The following is a 21,859-nucleotide window of genomic DNA, read 5'->3' on the forward strand; positions in this document are numbered from 1 at the left end:
GTGCAAATATTAAACTCTTTCCGTGCGCATATTCGTTGTTCGTAAAATCATCTAGACCCCATGGTCCTTTCGCATATGTGTTTTCAAATTTCCTTTGCCTCTTGGACCGTAAAAGACACGATCACACCCAGGGTTCTCGCAGTGGTAGCTTGCTTCTCTGGTCGCCAGATTTCCATGCTTTGTCCGCTTATGTCTGCTAAGGTTGCTAGATGTAGATGCGAACTCCTCGCACCCGGGTACATCACAGTACAGCCTCTTTCCTGTCGTTGGAACAACCTTTCGCCGTCTAGCAGGGAACGAAGTAGCCCCGTCACCCTCAAGATACTTTCTCTTTCTTGACTTTGGTGGTTTGGCTTCCCGAACAATGACGGTTGGTTGGGGTTCGACAACCGTTGGCGTCGTGGGAATTTGCGGCCTAATATAAGAGAAATAATCCGTTGGGAAGGTGCCGACGTTGGACCTACCCGGGTTGGTGTAAAGCTCGTCGGGCGTAATGTTGGTACTGCTCGGGTTGCTAAAGCTGGTCTCGCTGCCTTGGTGCCCTCTCGGGGAGTTCTCCCACATGCTGTCGTAATTATTCGGCGAGCTAGAGGAGGCAGTGCTATAAGCCGGAGAATTTTCTTGCGCCATCACTTTTTGCGGAGTTTGAGGTACCAAAAGGTTATCGATGGCACAAACGCTAAAGCTTGTTTGCTGTGGAGAGATCTCGTCTATCGAAACGTCCTTAAACTCGTCGATTCGCATTTCCAAGTTCTCTGGAAGCGAGACATGGCCAACAGTCGTTGGCTCCTCTTCAACCTTATCTCCTGAAAACCAACACAGCTCCCGTCGAACCCTTTGATCCACATACTGTAGACTGTAGTCTACATCTCCAGGACCCCGGCAAGCACCCCAAAGACTATCAGGCACAAAAGTCGCGCATGAATTACAATGCCATACGATAGCGTACACGAATGCATACAACTCCTCTTGAGTCCTTCGGCGGACACGGGCGAGATTGACCATGTGGTTCTCGAACCCTCGGATAGTAGATATGTAGCCTTGCTTGAGCATAGAGATTGCGCTCGAAGTCACATTACTTCCACCTGAATAGTTGTAGCTGTTCAAATGTGAGACAACATCCCGTTGGAGGTGGGACTCGAGTTGCGATGTTGGTTCTGCTGAAGCTAATCGTTCTTTAAATTTAACTCGAGCTCGTTTTTTGAAGCCCGAGGCGAGGGAGGTACAGAGACTCCCGCACAGGTAAGCGAATATCACTCCAGTTTCTTTCAGTTCTGTTTTCCAGTTAGCATCTATTTTCACTCATCCTATCCTACTTCCCGGGTACGTACCTTTCAGCCACCGCACTAAGATGGCAAATACACCGCACTGAATCACATCCTCCCAAGAAGACAAAGATGGGGGTTGCGAAGTTTCTTCTCTCCCTTCTAAGATCTGTGTCCCAGTGCCGCCCCCAAGACACAACAGCTTCGGATCAATCGTCATCCCGGTGTCCTCACTTCCATGCTGGGTCTCGCAGTGATTCCTCATGAAATCCTTGAGCCCCTCAACTTCGTTCACCGTACACCCAACCTTGTTCAATGCTCCATTACCATCCCAAGTCTCGATCCACTTGAGCGCATATTCCAACTCCTCCCACATAACAAAGGCAATCTCATCAAATATATCCCTCTCACTCGGCGTACCCGGAATCTCCGAAGTCGCTGGAAGGCAGGACCGAAAGACCGAGAGACCAGCTTGAAATTCCAGGATATTTGACTTTTCAGGTGAGAGGGATTCGGATTGTGAGATTGCGTATGCAACATGAAGGAAGCAGTAGACCATTTTCAAGGAGCGAGGTACTTCTTCGGCGAGGATCATGTCAACTACGTCCATACCGACAGCTATGATATCGGATACACTGCCGAGAGATGTGACAAACTCCTTGAATTCATTGGAGGCGTTAGGACGCATGGTACCGGCTAGAAGTTTGTCGTACGCCTTGTTCGCTGCTGTGAGGAAGCGGGTATTCATTGAGGCCAGCTTCACCCGAGAGACCTCCTCGGCTTGATGGTTCCGGATCTCTACGTGTTCGGGGTCGGCAATAGCAGGATTCGGACTGGTGAAAGGTGGCTGGGATCGATATTCTACAGCCCGTTCTTTGCCCTTCTTAGAGCTTTTAGGTCGCATGCGGACCAATTCACCTTGTATTTTCTGTACCCAGGTGGCGGTATCCGCATCCGTGACCATATTCTCATAGTACGTTGGAGTGGATGATATCAGCGTCTCCTCTGCTTCTGGCCCGATGATATCTAAATAGTTTTGCAACCATTTCTGGACATCAAAGGCCTCTTTCGAGCTAGAAGATCCACTGTCACAAGTCTGCTGAACCACCTTGAGAAGCTCGGTCATAGTCTGGTTAAAGATCTCATCGTCCTCTCTAAAGTTATTGATAGACCCGAGCCTAGCGGCACTCTGTTTTTGTTTGGTGATGCCCGAAGCCGAAAAGACATTCAGGTCCTCATAAGAGGCGCTCGACTCGCCCAGTTGAATATCCTCGTCCATTTTGATCGAAGTCGAAAATCCCTGCCATAGTTGTTTGAACTCGGAGGATTTGGCTTCGTCACCTGCTTTGAACGGCTCCAAATACGGCTGACTCGGGTCGCCGAAGCGTTTGAGATGGTACAAAGGGTAATCACCAAGCTCGGCTTTACCATCTACCGCCGAGCTAGATCCAAAAAGTTCGTCGAGTACCCCCTGAATCTCCTCCCGCGGACTATTTTCGGCTACGGACAGCCGCGACTTGATCCCACGGCATGTTGCAGCATGTTTCTCGCGTTCGTCATATGTAGCGAACCAAGAATCACAGGCAAAGGTAGGGCACTGGAATCCTTTAGAATGATACTGGGATCGGTGTGCTTTGCTGTTCGCGGCGGCTTTGGAGGTGTTAAGTCCGAGCGGTGTTCCTCGCATCCCATGGCGTTCAAAGATATGAAGATTGAGGTCCTGGAACACAGCAAACGACTCCACGCAAGCTGGAATTGGACATTCATGTTGCGCTGCCTCATCGCCTTCCAGATCCTGTGGTGGTTCGGGTAGTTTCTGCGTAGGACTGTCCGTCTTTCCTTCCGGTTGGTCAGTGTCGACAGCACTCTCCGAGTTTGAATCAAGATCCATCTCCACAGGCTCAGAAACTTCTGCCTGTTGCAATGTGGCAGAGGAATTTCCAAACCAGTCAGGCATTCTCGCTGCCCAGCTCCCGTGAGCAACTTCGAAGTGATTCTTGAGTGCCATGTACCAATCCTCAGACGCTTCAGCCTCATGATAATGTAGATCAGTCCCACAAATTCCGCATACACCAACAGGAGAGTCTGATCCTAATTCGCTGGGTAAGAAGAGGGGTCCCGAGGATTCCCCTTCTTGAGAAATGGGGAAAGTCATCTCTTCCTGCAAGATGTCCTCAACGCCCAGAGGGGCCCCTTGGCTAGATACTTCCATGCCGTCGTTTGGTGCCTCGGTAGCGGATTGCCCTCCATCAGGCTTATCCTCGGTAACCGATCCTAGTTCGTTGGCTGTAGATGTCAGCAACCTGCAAAATTTGCAAAATACACAAACCACCCTTCCTCGACGCTTACCGTCATTTTGAATCCTCGTATTCCGACTCTCTCCACCCTTCCACCAAGCCCCGGTGTCCCTCCGAGGCCTCACAAAATTCTCATCGCCATCTTCGCTAACACTATCCCGCCTCCTTCCAGAAAAAAGAACTCCGTCCCGTCTCCTAGAATGTCCACTTCTAAAGGCTTCCACCTCTGCTTGTTTTAACATATCCACTGCCTCCTGATCTTCTGGGTTCACCACAAATCTTTTCCAAATGCTTTCGTCCTTCCCATCCCCTGCCCATGTGTACCTCTCTGGAGTTTCAACTCCCAATGAAGGGTATGATGGTGGTTGTAACTCATCCAAAGAGTGGAATGATGCTCTATTCCCCGACACATCGTTATACCAGGGTAATAGACCTCTTTGCGTAACACTCTCTTCGTCGGCCAAAGGTCGAGACGTTGAGGCTTCGCCATCCGCTCCAGCATCATTCTTGTTACTTTCTTCTATACTCCAAGAATTATACGGCGGTGGACTATCCACTTGGAAAGACCTCCCATTCGGTGTTCCAAGCACGGGTTCCGATGTGATATTTAAACTCCTCAAGTCGAATCCATCATCTAGACTCGGTGTCAGAGGTCTACTTCGTGCCTTCCCTTCCGGTGATATTGGGTGTTTTCCGTCAGCTTCTGGTGGATTTTCGAAGCTATCGGATGAGAATTCTTGGAGAAAAGAGTTGATCGAAGTGTCTTGTTGTTGGAGGTATGGAGAAGTAGATGTCAAGTGGGATGTTGAATCGTCAGGGCTGTAGTTTATTAAAATAAAATATTAGCCACTATTCGCATTTATATGCGATCGAAGTAGTCCGAATATGACTTACTCAATCATCATTAAAAACTCCGCCATGGTGTTTTCCCTTCGTTTCGAGGCTGCCATCTTTTCGCTGTAGTTATAAGAACTCGGACTAACAGCGATCGAGTGTCTTTTATTAACTACACCCGCCCGCAGATGCGAATTCTGCTGCAAATAAAGCTGCGAAGAACGACTTCTCGGAACAGCAGTGGTAGAGTGATTATATATGTTCTCAATATGTTCAAAACTATCCAAGTCTATATTCGCGTTATAAAAATCCTCAGCAGTTAAAGGCTCGGCCTGTGCCTGAGAACCCGATGACTTCCACCAGGACGGGGTAACCCCTCCGTGTGAGGATAAGTTCAGTCCAAACTTTAACGACAACCGCTTAGATATAGATTTTGCCTTTGATTTCCCCTTGGAATTCGAGGAAGCGTTCTTTGTCCGGGGCACAGCAGGTGCTGAGATCGTACTCAACACACTGACTCGGTTGCCGGTGTTGTCGTTGGTTTGTAAGCCGTTGTAGAAGCTGACTGGATCTTGGAACTGCTGGTAGGAAGGATGGTTTGGTTTTTCGATGAACAGGGACCACCGTTTGGTGCTCGAAGTTTTCCGGTCGCGGTGGAACAGCTGCATTACTTAAGAATGGTTTGGATACATGAGGGAGCTTGATCAGAGCCAGGGGGGTTTACGTTAATTGGCCGGAGCAGGAACGGTTAGTTATAACAAATAGGAAACAAGAAACTACAAATACTGCAGAAAGAAATAAGAGTCAAAGGGCGAGTCGGACAAAGCAAGGACTTTAGGTAAGACGACTGTAATTGGAGGCTGAAAAGGAAGGGAAGATACAGATGGGACGGAGAATAATAATATTTAAGAAGTTATACCTCATTTACTAGTACTTCGTACAAGGAGGAGAGGAAGAGGGAAAGCGTCGCTGAAGCCGCCAAGCTAGGGTGTGGATGGTGTATCAGAAACCTGGGCTGTATGTATTACCTGCAGTAAAGAAAGTAGGATTCCTGCATATGTATCTTAGTAACTAGCGTTAGAGAGAACAGGACCCCGAAAGAAAGAACCAAACAAGCTGTGGTCAAGTGAGTAGCTGCAGCAGGCTGAACATAAAGTAATTAAGAAAGTAACGTACGAGAGCTAGAGAGTAACAGTAATGTGCAGGAACAATACGCTTCTTGTACTTGCGTCTCATATATGGGATATTTTATTATTTTATAATTTTTTCCCTGCCCTCTCTATATTCACTAAAAATATATGGATACAAAGATAAAGGTATAACTCAGCGTCAGTACTTTTACTCTCTTATCAAATTAGCCTTGAGACGAGGCCCTTCTGTTCATCTTCTTCGAAAAGGGAGCCTGCCCCACATTAGGCGGTCGACTGCCATCGATGGCCGAACAAAACCCCTGTCCACTTTTTTCACTGCCTGGCATCAAACAAATGCCAGCCCAAATAGTAGGATTCGGACGGGAAATTCGAAAGTATGCCTCGCCATAGCCTCAAAAACAAAACCACACTCTTTCCAATTCTGCCCTTCTTAATTTTACCTGCTTGCGCACCTTAGTTTTTTACAGCAAATGCTAGCTAACTGGTACCATTTTTTCGATGTTACATACATACACCCCCAGTTGGAAATACAAGTCTACCTTTCTGGCACTCCTCAGGCTTGCACCGAATATCCCTCGAGATGTAGGTACCTGGGTGTGTCAATATCTTTTCCTGTGGGTGACCGTCATGTGCCCATTGAATAATATTCCCCACAGATAGCTCTACACCCAGCCGTTCGCCGGACCGATAAGCACCTAGAAAGAGTAAAAAATTAGGTAGTCACGATGCAATGATGATATTAAGATTGTTTGATTTGATGTGACGATTTCGACTCGATTCGACTCTCGGCTAGTGGAGCGCACCCTTGGGCCGCATTTAGGATCCTACTTTTGACGTCGGCTGTTAAGCTGTCCGTCAGAGGCGTCCATCCTACTTCAATTCGTCTACCCCGGAGTTCTTTCGAACCGATTGAGTCTACTATCACTAAAACCTGGTAGATTTCGTAACAATTCTTTACGTCATAGTTCCCCCTTCCTATGCTTCTTTCGAAGATAACATAATAGGTGAAGGACCATAATCGTGATCACCTGCCAGAAAAACTTTTTTTCCCTTCGAAGCTGTTGTGCGGAAAAAAAAGGTTTGGCCAGACTGCTCAGGACAATCTAAACCAGCTTCGGATTGGACGAAAACGAATGAGATGGGCGTATTAGACCAAAGACGCAATGCGCCACCCTAACAGCTAACAAGCATTAAAAGTGTTTGAGAGTTCGATTGCTCTCAATATTCTGAAACGTTTATAGATTTGAAATATTTCCAACCTGCCTGAACCTGCTTAACCACAGCATTGAAGCTGTCGGTGAAGGATCTGAACAAATTTTGGGAGGAACTTATCTTGATCCCTTAACTTGCGGAATGCGCCGTTGCTGCCACCGTCATTATCGGCAGTTACGCCGGTATACACATTTACTGGTGCCAATGGCCCTCGCGATGCATTGATTAATATATATCTTGACGGATGTGTTTTCGTAAAGGGGAAATTAAATACGAAGCTCTGGCTTCCAGAGGTTTCGATTGGGCTCATATGCTTCGATACCAGGAATCACAATTCACTGGGATTATTTCATTGAGGTAGAGTCATTAGAATTACAGAGCATACCATATCTGAACTTAGTAACACGAAGATCCCAACTTGCCCCTCAGCCCATCTACCGAAATTTCCATCCACAACACAAGTCATACCGTCCGAAAAGGGTAATCGCAAAAATACCACGGAGTCAACGCTAAACATCATGGCCAGTCTCAACACGTCGTGTGGCAAGGCTAATGACGGATGCCACATACACATACTGCACGTAGACATAAAAACTTCACGGATGCCCATGGAGGTCCCTGGAAACACAATCAATTTGCTAAAACTGATCTTAAAGTGTGATAGTTAAACACTAGTCTGTATTCATATGCTCTCAAAAAGGCACTATCAATAATATCTAAACTCAAAGACGCCAAAAAAATCCAGACACGGTATCGTACAACCCGAAAAATTCATTGCAAAAAAAAAAAAAGGAAGAAAGAAAAAGACATCAAACGTACAAACTACGTCGACTTCAATGGCTGAAGAATATAATTCACGATCTCAACCGTCTCCGGATCATCCGGAACAAATCCCGTGCTCCCTTCACCCCTCTGCAACCCTCCAACCGCACAACCCGCAAAGCTCGAGTTGGTACCCCACTTCAACTTACTCAACTCTCCCCATAGGTAAACACTATCAGTGAACCCGATCGGGCTGAAGTATAATCTACAATCCGCTGGCTCCAACGCAAATTGTAGTGGTGTTGCAGTTTCATCTTCCGGACGGATCGCATCTCGGAAGTTGATAGCACCGTAAGTGAACCCGAATGGAAGGGCGAAAGGAATGTTATCGATGAGGTATTGTTTCTGTTCATCGGTTTCTGGAGAGTAGAGATCCATAACCCGTCTAGAGTTACGGAGGAGGTTGGCGAATGTGAGAACTCGGCTGCCGTGGGTACCGCCAACGTGTGCGGATGGACCATCGTTAGGACGGCCACCCATTACAACAGTTGAAATATTCGCCTGCTCACGTTTTAGGAGCTCGGCGAAAATGGTACAAGTTGAAGCGCAAGTTCCATCGGAAAGGAGCAGAATATCCTCCTTCTTAAATGGCTGTGGGGCAGAAGTAAAGTTGGCACGAGATCCGAAGCCGGAGATGTCAGTCTCTTGAAGTGGGAAGTTGAAGTTGTTTTCCACGAGGAGAGAAACGGTGTCATTGACGAGACCGGTGATATTGTAAGGACCAATCCAGGTTTCAAGATCTTCTGGCTTTTCACCGCTGATGTCAAGTGCATTTTGACGGCTAAAACCGCTGCTAATAGCTAATGCGACTTCGAGAGCCAGACCTGGTGTATCCCCATCAATATTTTCAAGCCCAATCCTTTCGATGGTTTCGATCAGCTCCTCGGTGGCCTTGTCAGTTGCAAGCTCTTCGGCTGCCGTGGCAAATATTTGGGCGCCTTCGTGAGCGCGGATGCGGTAGTAACTATGTGCCGGTGCGGAAGGGAAAAGTTGCTTGTAGAGTTCGAAACCGAGAGCGACGAGACCACCACCATTACCACGAACGTCGAGAATCAACTTCTTAGAACCGCGGCGGCGAGCCTCGGCAAAGAACGTGGTGAGGGCGGCTTGGAATCCGGCTATCTGGAACGTAGCATCGTCGTCATCGGCGGCAAAGCTAGAGATATCGAGGACAGCAGTTCCGATGGTATCATTAAGGAAGTAACCACCAATAATACCGTTCAAGTCCTGTACATATGGGCCGACTCTATGCCTCATGTATGGTTCGTTGAAATAAACTAGCTGAGGAACTCGTGGGGTTGGAGAGGGGCGTGAAGATGTCGTCGTGGTTACCACTCCGGTACCCATCTGCCTCTTTTTAACCTTCTTCTCGCGCTTATCATGAACATGATAAACATTGCCAGAGTTAGTCGGCTCAGGTGCTGGGGCCCCCGCAACTCCCTCTTCATTCGAAGAAGAAAATACCTGAAAGTATGCAGGATTCAAAACAATATTTTCGTAGAAATCCGCTCCAGTTCTAATACCAGTCCAGTTGAGCGCCCTGCTCCAACGAGCAAATGCACGGTACTCATATTCGTGGGTCGAAGCATTCGAATAGGTGAGCGAGATAGTATTCTTTCCAGGATACCAACCATAAAGCGTATAAAAAGTTCCATCAGATCCGGGATCACGGTTCGCAAAGATGGCGTTATATCGTGCATCGGGCGACTGCGAGCTGCCGTAGTCAGCAAACTCAGCAAGCCAAGCTTCAACCTCGTATCCGTCGATTCTTGTAACATAGGAAGCATTTAGTCCAGACTCCAGAAGATCGAGCTCGGCGTATACTTTTGGCTTCTGGATAGCATCAGGACTGATAGAGATGAGAGTAAACGGTCCACGGAATGTGATAAGGCTACCCGAGTTAAACGAAAAGCCCAAGTGACCATCATGGCATCGCTGAAGGAGTTTCCGAAACGCATTCTCGAAGCGGATGTGATGTGCAATCTCACCGCTACGAACTTGGTCTGCTAGTTCTTCCAAAGATCCAATGATATCAATAGGATCCTGAAGAGAGTTTGCTGGTGGGTTCTTCAGGTATTCGATAGTAGACTGGAATTGGAGGTACTTTGCGACACCGCTGATAAAATCTAGAGTAAATTCACGGTCGATGGGGATGGAATATAAACAATCCCATGCCTCACGTGGACGAACAGGTACTCTGGTAGGATATATAACATCCGAGTCTGTTGCAGACTGGCTCGAGTAAGCTGCTAGCCTGCTTGCATAAGAGCTACTAATCTCTGCGCATGCTGTGCGGAAAACTGTAGGATTCGGTGTATAGTCTGTCTGTGTGTATGTAAGTGTGCGAGGAGCCGTGACAGTACCCGTTCGGCTCGCGGCATTAGTATTTACACCCTGGGTGTATGTCGTGCCCGATGTCGAAGAATTTAGAGGAGCACTATAGGAAGCTTGTATTGGGATAGCTGTTGTAGTCTCTGTCTCTGCCTGTGCAAAGGGAGGGAAAGATATCGCAGCGACTAAATTTGCCGCGGATAGCAGCTGGATGGCTGCTCTAGCGCGCATTTTGTGTTCTATATGGGTATCTTCAATTCAATATAAGAAAGAAAGAATAAAACAAAAACCACAAAAGAAACAGGTAATGAAATTCGTTAATTTGAAAGCAGGAAACCTGGATAAAGGAGGCTACTTAAAGCTTTACTCGATACTCCAGAAGAACTCGCCCATACACCTGAGGCTGAAAAATAAACAGCAAGATCCTCCCGCCATTTATAATAGTCAAGCACCGCAGAAATTGACTAAACAAGGATAAACGATTATATTCAGTGATTTAGGTCTGACACGGATTGTTCAGAATGTATGTAAGGCTCTCTCCTATTCTACGACCGGGGCGGGGTGGTGCTTCGAGGCAGTGGCTTGAGCGGCGATCCACCCTTGCGACTGCATACTTGGTGCGGGGCATGGTAGCACGCTCTAACAGCCGATTCGCTGGCTCATGCAGGCTATTATTCAACTACATTGTCAAAGCAGTCGAAGCTGTCAGCACTTAATCCATTACCGGCCGAGCCAAGAATTGCATTTTTAAGGACATTTTTTCGTAGAGAACTGCAGGAACAAGAGGTTCTTACCAACAATTGCTTTCGATACAAGAAACATTGTTCGGCCCGTGCCGGCTACCTTCCAACATTCTATAGCTTCAAAAATCTCGAAACTCGTTGTCTTCCAAAAAAAACTTCTTTGCTTAGGCTGACAAGTACCAACATGAAAAGTATGTATGACAGCGTGCAAGCTAGGTACAGAGTAGTTAGCTGTATCGAATCAACCCAATCCATCGAGTCAACGTGGGTCTCCACCAAAAATCATACCCCAAGATCGCCAATGAAGCCACTAGCAGACCACGAAACTGCACATATGGATGGTCCCTGGTATTATCGATAGAAGTTCGTGCATATGCTGCAAGAAAAAAACTGTGGATCTCGGGCCAACACAGCCTTCACGAACAGATGCCAAGGGAGGGAAAAACACCAGGGCCTTGGGATAGTGTGACAAATAGCGTCCTTGACCTCTGGACCAACGACCCAGGCAGGCAAAAGAATCCCGCACACTCTTTTTTTAGACTCTTGTGAGAAAATTAGAGGATCCGATGACGAGAAAGTTAGAACTGGGCTTTCAGCCGCTGTTAATTTTGAGAGAAGTCGTGATTTTTTTTTTTGCATCTTGGGGCCGAGATGCGGCTCCGCAGGCCCTGAGGCCTATTTCAGGTATCAAAATCCCGCCGCGTTTCTAGGTGAATTCTTGGTTCAAAGACTTGGCCTTGATAGCTCTGAATTCAAACACCTATTTAGAAAAACCCCATCCAGAGCAATATTCTTGAAGCCAGCAGTGTTACAATATTAGATGAGCTGTTGAAGCCAAGCCCATTGATCACGGGTATCTAGTTAGGTTCCTATAAGGTTACTATTAATTTTATAGAATTAGAAGTTCCTCAAGATCATGTCGGTTAATCTTACTAGTAGTCATCCTAATAATACGGGCAATCATCTTTGTTCAAACTTCAAACTCAGCCGCATTTCATTCGCCATTATGTCCCACACACAACCTGAGCTTAGGGTTTCGGGAAACCTGCATATGAACCGGATCCATGGATATTTCGAAACTGCCAGACTGGATGGTGGAATGAGGGTCATGCCCAAAGACAAGCTGAAGGCATAAGAAATGGCCTAATTCAGCCGTATACTCATTCGCGGTGACATATCGGCAGTTGAGTTCCAAAGGTAAAACCTAGAGTTGAGGTACGGCCCACCCGTCAGCTCTATAATTGTTTCCCGACGGGTAAGCTTAAGTTCTAGCTAGGCGTATTAATCCTTATAGGGGCGTATTCAATTAAAATTTACCTTGATAAATCTCAGTATAATCGTATAAATCCGTCGGTCCCCATACATAACTTCAGCTCTAGTCGTACCTGAAAAAAACCCTTTTAGATCTCGAAAGGTGGACGAGGTAGTTGTGGAAAATTCGATTCTTATTATTTTTTCATAAGAAAATAAAAAAAGGGTTCGACAGCTGTTACACGAGAAGCCACGAGGCAGTTATATACCTGGGACGAATGGTCGGATGGCAAGCTGCATCCTTCGCCCCACGCGATCGCGGAGCCTTCTCCCCGCTCGTTATTATATAATAGCTTAAGCCTTAGGCATGTTAGCGTCTCACCACTGTTAACTGCTGGAGTCTTTGCTGGAGTATAGCGAGTAATATCAAAGCCTCTAGTTTCATAGCCACAGAATGTTTTACATGATATACGTAGGTAGTTAGCATTTTGGTACGGACTTAGTATTTAAGTAGATATGGTTTGAGGGTACTTCGACCTAATGCTTGATGGAATGGGAACCTACATCCGCAAAAGAACATGTGCTATCAGCCAGCTAAGATATATATAATCCACAATAATAATATAAGAAATAATATAGATATCAGTCGTAATCGACGCCATGATCCACTGATCCAATGCTTACGCTCGCGAGACAATCCATGCCCTTCATATCCGCTATTCAAAAAATAAATATATACATCTTCCAATCCCATATTCAAATATCTACAATGAAACCCCCCCCCCAAAAAAAAAAAAAAAAACCTCAGCTCTGCATTCAAATCATTCCACCAGGGAGTACATTCCCCCATCGACTATTGTCCCTTACAATCTCCACAGGTGGGTCCGAATAGTCCATTCTTTGCGTCTTCACAACAGTATAGATATTCCCTGCACTGGACCCTCCTAATCTTGGTTCTGGGCTCTTTATTCTCCCTCCCAGTATCATTTCAGGGCTCTTCACCCTTCGAATTCCTGCATTCCTCCCTCCGACATTTGTAATTTCTACAACGTCCCCATCGTCTTCGTCGTCCGTATCAATCTCGACATCCCCCATCTCGCCTTCTTCAACATCGTCGTCTAGATCATCACCACCCTCGCTCCGGCTAGAGACACTGAGCAACATGCTACTAGTCCCCATTCTGCCCATGGGCGGACTTGAACTGGTAGGACTCCGTGGCATCACACCTCCGACAGCCGAAAGCCTCGGGTTTGAAGTCTTCATGCTCGGTGCGACTGTGCTCGGTGAAAGCAGGATTGTGTTGCCGTATAAACCTGTACCCATCGGACTCGTCGTTGGAGATTCTGGAAGTTGAGAAGTTGGTAATGGTGGTGGAGGAGTCCAAATGTACGTTGGTGGTGAAGTCTTCTTCTCATTCCCATTAGTCGAGCTCCCTTGGTTGTGCACAATCTTATGGTTCCGGTGGCTTTGGTAACTATCATGGTGAACGTGGTCCTCGTTTATAACGCCGTTCTCGTCCTGGGAATATCTTGATGATGTAATTGAGAACTTATCGCTTTCCTTGATGCCTAAGCCCCCGGTTGTAAGGATAGGCTGTTTCGTCACGGGCGAATGCTGCTTAGACCCAATGCTAAACGAACTTGTTAGCCCGCCCGGCGAAGTATTTAATCCATCCCCAGTGTTATTCCCAAATGTTGGTGAGGAAGTGATGTTCGTGGAAGTTACTCCCCAGGGTGCAGATTTGACGTTTATGGGTTCAACTGTGGGTTTGACCGTTCGGCTGGAATGCATACTATCACCCCCTACACTATTCTCTGGAAGCCTGGGCATGCTATTGGCTGGCTGTCCGCTCCAATTTGCTTCCTTGAAGCTATTAGGGCTGTTGAAGCTGTCCACTGGTGTCTCGGGGTGATAGAATGACGTTGAGATAGATCCCTGACTCGGTGGTGGCGGTGGCGCAAGGCTTTGTTGCTTCTGCTGGTTTTGTCCACCGCCTCGTGCGCCTACGGATCCGAACGCTGCGGCGAAATTTGACGAGGGTCGCAATTTTAGAGGAATGTCCGGTTCTTGATTTGGTTTATCTGTTTGCGAAGCACTTCGTTTCCTGTGCTTCTGGCCGCGGCGGGGGGCTTCGTAAAGTTCCGGTTCCTCATCAGATGGCCCACCATCTGAGAATGCAGCAAGATATCTAGCCGTTTTAGAGGAAGGATATATCGATGACGAGGCACGGCGAATACTCTTGACATCTTGGTTATCCGACGCCAGCGTCTTGAAAAGGGCCGGAACAGGACGCTTCGTAGCCGTGGAGTTGCTGCTAAACGATCCTCGTTTGCTAGGTCTGTCGCCATATATAAGTTTTGTAGCCTCGGCTATTAAAGAAGGCGGAATATCAAAATCTTCATCACCTTCTCCATCAGCCTCGGATATTGTTCGACTAAGCTTTCCGAGATCGTTAGACGGGGCGTATCGTGGACTATCGAGCTTTCCATTCCTGGTGCCCTTGGGCGAGACGCTTTCGTTGGGTACGGAAGAGCCGTCTGCACCATTCTGCATCCCGTGTTTTAAGTACCAGTTCAGCCGTACACCGGTACTATCTCTCTTTCTCACGCTCGCCACGGGTTCCGGCAGCGACGCAGGTACAGGTGGCGGTAGCATGGCACCACCGGTAGTCTCCGCTGCCGCAGACGACTCAGCTATAGAACTAACGCTCAAAAACCGCGTTGAATTATTCAACGGTGCCGAGTGTACCGAAGCATTCGAATCCAGGCTCTTATCGCCATTGACCGCTACGGCAGGTGCAGCAGTCAGAGGAGCAACACTACCGCCAGACAAACCAGCAGCAAGTAGCCGCCTCTCTTCGTCCCATATTTCTCGTTCGGTAACCCATAGTTGCCGTTCGAGTTCAAAGACTTGCTTTTGCTCAGTGGCAAGAGCTTCCTGACGTGCCAAGAGAGTCACTGTTTGCGTACGATAACGATTCGTAAGTTCCAGAATACGAGCAAGTTGCTGCTGCTGCTGTTGTTGCTGAGAGGCATTTGGCGGAGGAGCAGATGATGTTAATGTCGGACTACGGATGTCGGTGGGAACTGAGCCGCGACGAGGTGGGAGAGGGAAGTCGAGAGTTCTGGGAGAGGTCATTGTGTTGACGTGAGGTTTGTCCCTTTAGCCCGAGATCTTGCGAGTCACAGGCCGGCGAGGAGCATGCGAAGATAAAAGGCGATGGTTTATGACATCAAGAAAAAAAGGTGGGATTGGAGACCCCTTTATTCCAGGTAATATATCTGGGGGAGGCGAGGTAAGGTTCTGACGTAGCCGAAGTTATACGATGATACGTACACTGCTGCTTCTGCGATAGTAATTTAAAAAATAAATAAAAAAGTAGAGGGAAGAAGTCTCAACCAACGTGGAAGCCCCAGGCGAGGAAGATATACGGAGTCGATAGACGCACTAACCACCCAAGTCCCTGTAATGTAAGTATCCAAAACCTAGGATTCCAAAGATATTGGTGCAAGAGGAGGAGTGAAGTCGAGTCCGGCCAATGCACTCAGATAAATATAAACGGCACCAGAATTTTCGAATGTCGACGCTAAACATTAAATGTGGCATGGAGCATGAACATGGGCCTGCTCGATAGGCGAGATTAAAAGCGTGCCCTTCAACAACCAGACCATTCCGAATACTGCAGTCAAAGTGGGTCAAAAGTGCTCTGGGCTGGGTGATTACATTCATGCCTTCGATGCATCCTCTGATAATACAATACTCTAAAATATGGAAGTATGTAAATTACGAGTCGAAGAGCCGCCAGAATGAACTAGAGCTGTACACAGCAGAGGGACCTGTGGCACAGTCCGATTTCGAGTTCATGAATTCAGCCAATCTCTCACATGCCAATTCACAAATTTAAAAGTTTTCCAACATCATATGAGCGAAATTGACAAGAAAAGAAAGAAATCTGTCCTGCAGGGCATTGTGGTCTGTGGTCTGTGGGCCCAGACGCAGCCAAGGCCCAGCAGCGAAAGGGACCACTAATCTTCCCACCGCTTGCATGATCGCAAAAGTTCAAGTCTAGCCAATTCGTCGACGTCTTTAGACCGATTGTCCCAAAAAAAAGGGGTGCATATTCCGATACACCTCGTTGAACGTTATTGCACCCGCATCGGTGCTGCAGCGAATATCTTTTTTCCCCCACCCCCACATCAATTCTATATCGATGTTTGCTGCCTAAGCAGACTCGCAGGTAAATTTGCAACATGTTCCGATTATAGATCAGTTCTTTTCCTTTGAACATATGTGCATATAATGATATCCTCCGTCTCTGAGCGACTTCGAGTTACCGAGATTCGGGTCCTGACAGCTGTTTATGCATATATGTAGCAGCTGTACCTATTAATATCGAATTTTGACAGAGAGGCAGCTATGCCGGCCGTCTAGTCTGTTAATATTAACGTTAATGTTAATTGATGTCTGATAATTGGGGGGGGTTTTTTTTTTCGATGAAATTAGCAAAAAATGCGCCTCCTCGTCCGTGCGAATTGCTAAAGTCTGGGGTAATCCAATCTCCTCGCTGCAAGTCATTGACCTCGTGCCTGCGGGGATCATGGTTATTAGGCTTTTTTCATACGGTAGTCATCATAAGATCGATACGAAAAAGAACGCCTCTTTTTTCCATCGTGGAAACATGAATCCATGGGCTGACCAGACTCATGATCCGAAAGTTAGGAACTGATATTGAATGAGAGCGGGAAGGCATGGGGTCGGTCAGCTACCATTTGACTTAATTCCGACGGCACAAGGAATCTAATTTCGCGGCTCCATTGCTCTCATCTCAACATATCATGATATCACGAGTATGATCATGTGAGATGCGTTAAATTCTCCAATCCAACAACCCGATCTTCAAAAAATTAAAAGGGGGCGGATGATGGGACGGCGCGCGGCCAGTTCATGCCGTGTGTCGCCAAATAAACCACTTTCGGTCGCTAAAATATCATTAAGCATGGAAACAAGAGTTTAAGCATACTCTCGATACATATCTAGCCTCCAGCTAGCGAGAGTTCTCCCGAAATTATAGGTCTCAGCCTTCAGTGGAGCTTTTCGTTACCTCCGTTGTTCAAAACTCGAGTTCACCCGACTGAAAGAATTCACAAAGAGGAGAAATATAAGAACATAATGATGCCTTCATGACCCGACATCGGGACAAGCTCCACTCGATCTCTCTGCGGCGGGCGTCGACAAGGCAGCAGCGGCGGGTGGACTCCCAGAACCCTGACGTATGTATGTCTTCGCTTTGACTTCCGTGCCGCGTGTTTAGAAACATTGTCGACGTCTATGCTTAACCCCTTAACACATAAAACATCGTATCCACATTGAACCTCTCCACTAGAGAAATTTAAAAATGATCACGATGCCCGTTATATCCCCACAACCTGGGTATATATAGCACATTTATCTCGTTAGCTCGCTCAAAGGAAGCAAAATTCTTTAACACGCAGCTGCATTACATTCGTCTCTGCATTTTTTTATCTCAAGAATATGCAGCTAAGTGGTTCAATAATCTCCCATACATGCGTGCGTGGTGCCCTCAAAATTTGCGGCCCACAATGCACATTTGGGAGCCTTCCCCACATTACCGTCCCGATAAGCCGCATCTTTCCAATATCACATTTACGACGTTGACGATATTTTCTCTCCCTGGATTGTCGCAACAACACTTCTCCTGTGCTTGGAGTTTCTAAACTCCATATAATAGATCCCTATATACCATATCATCAAAAGTTAATTATTGGGCGTGTATCATGAGGAGAGTAAAGTTTCTCAAAATAAGACAAAATAATTAAACCATGCACAAGTTTTATAAGCTTACCTTGCCATGTACCCAGATTCAGCTGTCCGTCTGTGATTGGGATCGTAACGCTCACACCGATAAGGCTGCTCTTGACATGCGCCGGCATGTCGTCGCTTCCTTCTGCGTCATGACGGTATATTCCTTCGTACTTCTTATCTTCAATTACAATCCGATTCATAGCATCCGTCATATCCAACTGAACATTGCTGTCTATAATAGTTTAAACAAGAAAGAATAGTTCAGTAAACATCCCAAAATATCAATATTTGATCGACATAGGGCGGTTGAATTTTAGTGTTATAATCCGTACCCCAATTTTCGTTCAAAGATAAAGCACAGCTCGTGTGCTGAATAAACAAGTTCAAGAGCCCAACCTTGTAGTCTCCGATTTCGGGAAGGTTTGACGTGACCTCAGAGGTTATGAGGTAAGAACCACGGGATTGAGCTCTCAGAGAGAACGACTTTTGAAACCACGACATCTTGGTAGGCTGACAAGTATGTAGGCGACGGAAGGGGAACTGGCGAACGAAGCAGTGGGTGGAGTTGGTGATGGTGTATGGTGAGTGGGGAGACATGCGACAGCCTTGGATTGGAGACGTCGATAGAACTTACATTGAGCAGAAAGCAACATCTACAACGCAGAATTAATATTCGCGTTACGAAACCATGAAAAAATACCTCACGAGACTACTGATTACCCTAAGTGGGCGTATATGACGGAAACTTATGGGTCTTTGAATCTACTATATAAAGATCTAAGACCTCAATCGAGGAAAACTAAATGCGAAATTTACAAATTCGCAGACATGTACTCCAGAAACCTCTCCATCCTAAACCACCTAACCTTCCAGACATGCCCCTGAATAATCTTTAGGATCCGGTCCGCCTGGCCCCAATACTCCAAGCTCACACAATCCTTAGGGGGGATCATAATGGTATCAAACACAGGGCACGAAGTCCTTACAGGCTCCAGAAGCCTCCCCTTAGCCTCCACGTGCAATCTTATTTCCGATATATCGATGAACTTTAGCATACCGGCTTTATATGCCCTTGAAGAAATGCCTCAGCCCTAACATCTGACCGTTCAATAAACCTCAACGTTTTTTCTACCCTTTGCTGAAACAATGATGAAGAACTTATGATGTGAGCCGCACGCAGTTTCCGTTTTGGTCAAACACCCGCTTCATAATACCCTCCAGCGCTAACATCCCCTTCTTAGCATGTTCATTTGATAACCCCTCCATTGCGTCCTCTTCCTCGCCTCTTTTCTTCATTTCTTCCAATTTTCACTCTAGATAATAAGTCGACAGATCCAATAGCCCCTATTTCTTCGCAATGTTTACTCCTCGATCAATAGTATCCTTCGCACGACTGAGCGGACTAAGTCTTTTAGTCACGATATGTTTATCGATAATCTGCTCGACGTAACGTTCTATTACGTCAACAATCTTTCACTCATTAGACAGATAAATCCATGGTCCCAACTTCAATGGCACAAAATCCCGAAAAGTCTCTTTTTTCAACCTCATCATCCCCTCATCCTTCACCATCCGTACTTCATGTTCCACAGATAGCTCCGTCGATGGCTTTATAATCTCAACTCTGGCCGCTGTATATACAATACCAGCAGGGGCATGATGACGCTGCATCTCTACGTTCCCCAATTCATCAGCCATTCCCAGATATCCGGTATCCTCTGAACCTGCCGCAACGCTAACAACAACTGCCGTGCTTCTTAGCGGTAAGTTGTCGATATACTCCATTACATCCTAGTTTGCAATCGTACGGCCTAGTACGATACATCCAGAGGTATTTACTGTTTGAGCGCAGGTCATGACTAGAAGTCTAGAAGACGGCTTGAGTTTTAGGGCTAATGCTTGTAGATGGCTTCTTAGCTCCAATTTTAGATCTTCTTGTTGGACGCAGCGGTAGAATGGTCTGAGAACCTCGAGTATTTCTTGCGTTTCTTGCGGGGTAGGAATCGTTTGCGGCAGCGGGTTGCCGGGTAGAAAGCCCTCTTCATTTGCAGTAGGCGTATCGTCGGACTGCAGGATTTCCGGAAGGATTTCAGAGTCTGTTATTGGTGTTACAACGCCTGGTTCGAGGAAAGATGCGTGAGGCGGTTGCGGAGGCTTCGGTTGAGCATCTTGACTTCCGTCCTTATTAGTAGAACCAGTAAGACTTGAAAGCTCATCGCGATTGCAAGTCGATAGGGCGTGAGGTATGATACTACGAGAGCAACATGACTTTACAGCTGAAAGGAAATTGTAAGCACAATTTAAATCCCATCTGTCGCCACCGTGGGCGACCATGGCGTGAACATTTCGATTGTGATTCTTTGGGTTGCCCATAGCTAACTAGCTTCCGATGGTTTTGCTGTATCGATGTTCTGATATTATGTCATAATAGGTCACCAAAACCAGTATTTCTATGGTTTATATGTGGTTTTGAAGCCCAGCAGAACGAGGGTTTATAAAAAAACGTTAAGTAATTCAGCGTTCGACTTGTGCGTTCGATCCAGTCCTCAGCTTTCGTGGGATACCTTTGAGTTAAATGCCAAAAGTCCGCAGGCCCGAGGGGGCCTACTGGCAACACTAGACAAGAATGCGATAATGTTTCTCCTTGCATGTTGAATATAGCACCTCATCTAATCCCATAAGCCAAAATACACAATATAGCCTCGGTAGATCCGTCGGTAGGCCCTATCTAGCGCAAGCTAAACCCTCACCCACGTTTCCACCTCCCACAACACAGAACAGTGTTGCAAAATTAGCACACAGATTTGACTTTTTTCCTTCTGAATTCAGTAATTGATAGTAGATAATTGTCGATAATGGGATAAAAATATCTTACCGGTGAAAGCCCTAACTAGAAGAGAAAAAATTTTGTGTAATTTTTTGATGGGGCTATATTTAAGCTTTTAACACCCCCAAGCACAATCCTCCGATGAATTTTTAACATGTTTTTTTTGCCTTTGTCGACATAGCATGTGAAAGCTAAGGGTTCGACGCAATATTTTCTTCGTTAATCACCACATATACATACAGACCTACATCTTACCATAAATTCGTTCACGCGACAATATTATAATCCAAATAGCGGAGCCATATAGTTTTATTTACGAAAAGATCACTAAAATGGGAAAAAACAAGAACAAGAACAAAAATAAGAAGGCTCCAGCCCAGGATGCGAGCGCATCTAAAGCTGCAGAGCCCAAGCCGGTGGAGTCGAAGCCAGTGGAGGAGCCTATACCTGCACCTGTAGCTACACCTGCGCAAGTATCTACAGCATTGGCACTCCCCGAAGAACCTACGCCCGCCAGACCCCTCGAACTCGGTAAATCGGCAAACTCCCTCAAAGATGCTATGACTCCTACGACAGAAGAACCAGCACTTAAGGAAGAGCCGATACCAAAGAAATCCGTCGAGTTTGTCAGGAAGTCTACATCAAAGGAGCCCAAACTCGAACCCGAACCAATTGCAAAGGAACCAGAGCAGGAGAAGGCAAAAGAGATCCCAGAACCCTCTACTTCGGAAACACCTCAGGAAACCATGAAAGAACAGACCTCCTCCCAAGTTACAGCTCCTGCTGTTCCTACCGTTCCATATGCCTCCCCATCAACCGAAGCTCCCTCTTCTAAACCACCTACCGGAGTTCAAGATATCCACACCGATGTTACAGACGTAAAGCTACCTGAACCGGCCCACACTTCGACCACAAAAAAGAATCAAATCGAGGAGTTTAAGAACGAATCTAACCGCCCGACCACTTCTTCCTCAGCGGGCGGAAAGGCACCGAGTGCCATCGGCACTGCTACAGATGCTACGGGTCAGCCTTCGGCCACCGAGGAGAGAGTAGAACCTAAGAAGGAGGGTGGATTCAAGGGATTGTGGAGTCGCATTGTAGCCGCGTTCAAATAAAGGGTTTCTAAAAGCTGATATTGATTTCTGTTTCTTCTTTGATACGGGTTATCTTCATTTCCTCTATATTCCAATGTCAGTCCATTCTGTCTGGGAAATTTCCGAAAACCCAATTTATGAAGATGAATATATGGAGAACAATGCTCTTACTATGTAATATATGATTGATTTCGAATGTCGAGATATCG

At 46.5% G+C, this 21,859-nt stretch overlaps 6 protein-coding genes across 6 annotated transcripts; 1 reads left to right on the top strand and 5 right to left on the bottom strand.

Annotated features, from left to right (window-relative positions):
• Positions 1-51: 51 nt before the first annotated feature.
• DFL_002153 (uncharacterized protein) lies at positions 52-5,064 on the bottom strand (the record flags this gene model as incomplete). The annotated part of the gene is made up of 4 exons (XM_067630898.1): positions 52-1,274; positions 1,332-3,551; positions 3,615-4,381; positions 4,457-5,064. 4 exons carry the CDS (start codon positions 5,062-5,064, stop codon positions 52-54), a joined length of 4,818 nt encoding a protein of 1,605 aa, XP_067493495.1.
• A 2,517-nt stretch (positions 5,065-7,581) lies between these two features.
• DFL_002154 (uncharacterized protein) lies at positions 7,582-10,143 on the bottom strand (the record flags this gene model as incomplete). The annotated part of the gene is made up of 2 exons (XM_067630899.1): positions 7,582-8,955; positions 9,046-10,143. The coding sequence occupies 2 exons, from the start codon at positions 10,141-10,143 to the stop codon at positions 7,582-7,584; spliced, it is 2,472 nt and encodes an 823-aa protein (XP_067493496.1).
• A 2,579-nt stretch (positions 10,144-12,722) lies between these two features.
• Positions 12,723-15,044, bottom strand: DFL_002155 (uncharacterized protein; the record flags this gene model as incomplete). Its single annotated transcript, XM_067630900.1, has 1 exon — positions 12,723-15,044. One exon carries the CDS (start codon positions 15,042-15,044, stop codon positions 12,723-12,725), a length of 2,322 nt encoding a protein of 773 aa, XP_067493497.1.
• A 2,526-nt stretch (positions 15,045-17,570) lies between these two features.
• On the bottom strand, positions 17,571-18,230 carry DFL_002156 (uncharacterized protein; the record flags this gene model as incomplete). Its single annotated transcript, XM_067630901.1, has 3 exons — positions 17,571-17,659; positions 17,770-17,961; positions 18,062-18,230. 3 exons carry the CDS (start codon positions 18,228-18,230, stop codon positions 17,571-17,573), a joined length of 450 nt encoding a protein of 149 aa, XP_067493498.1.
• A 1,290-nt stretch (positions 18,231-19,520) lies between these two features.
• DFL_002157 (uncharacterized protein) lies at positions 19,521-20,102 on the bottom strand (the record flags this gene model as incomplete). Its single annotated transcript, XM_067630902.1, has 1 exon — positions 19,521-20,102. The coding sequence occupies one exon, from the start codon at positions 20,100-20,102 to the stop codon at positions 19,521-19,523; it is 582 nt and encodes a 193-aa protein (XP_067493499.1).
• A 786-nt stretch (positions 20,103-20,888) lies between these two features.
• Positions 20,889-21,671, top strand: DFL_002158 (uncharacterized protein; the record flags this gene model as incomplete). The annotated part of the gene is made up of 1 exon (XM_067630903.1): positions 20,889-21,671. The coding sequence occupies one exon, from the start codon at positions 20,889-20,891 to the stop codon at positions 21,669-21,671; it is 783 nt and encodes a 260-aa protein (XP_067493500.1).
• Positions 21,672-21,859: the final 188 nt, after the last annotated feature.

The sequence above is a fragment of the Arthrobotrys flagrans genome (assembly GCF_004000055.1).
Source record: "Arthrobotrys flagrans strain CBS H-5679 chromosome Unknown unitig_3, whole genome shotgun sequence".
Taxonomy (NCBI): Eukaryota; Fungi; Ascomycota; class Orbiliomycetes; order Orbiliales; family Orbiliaceae; genus Arthrobotrys; species Arthrobotrys flagrans.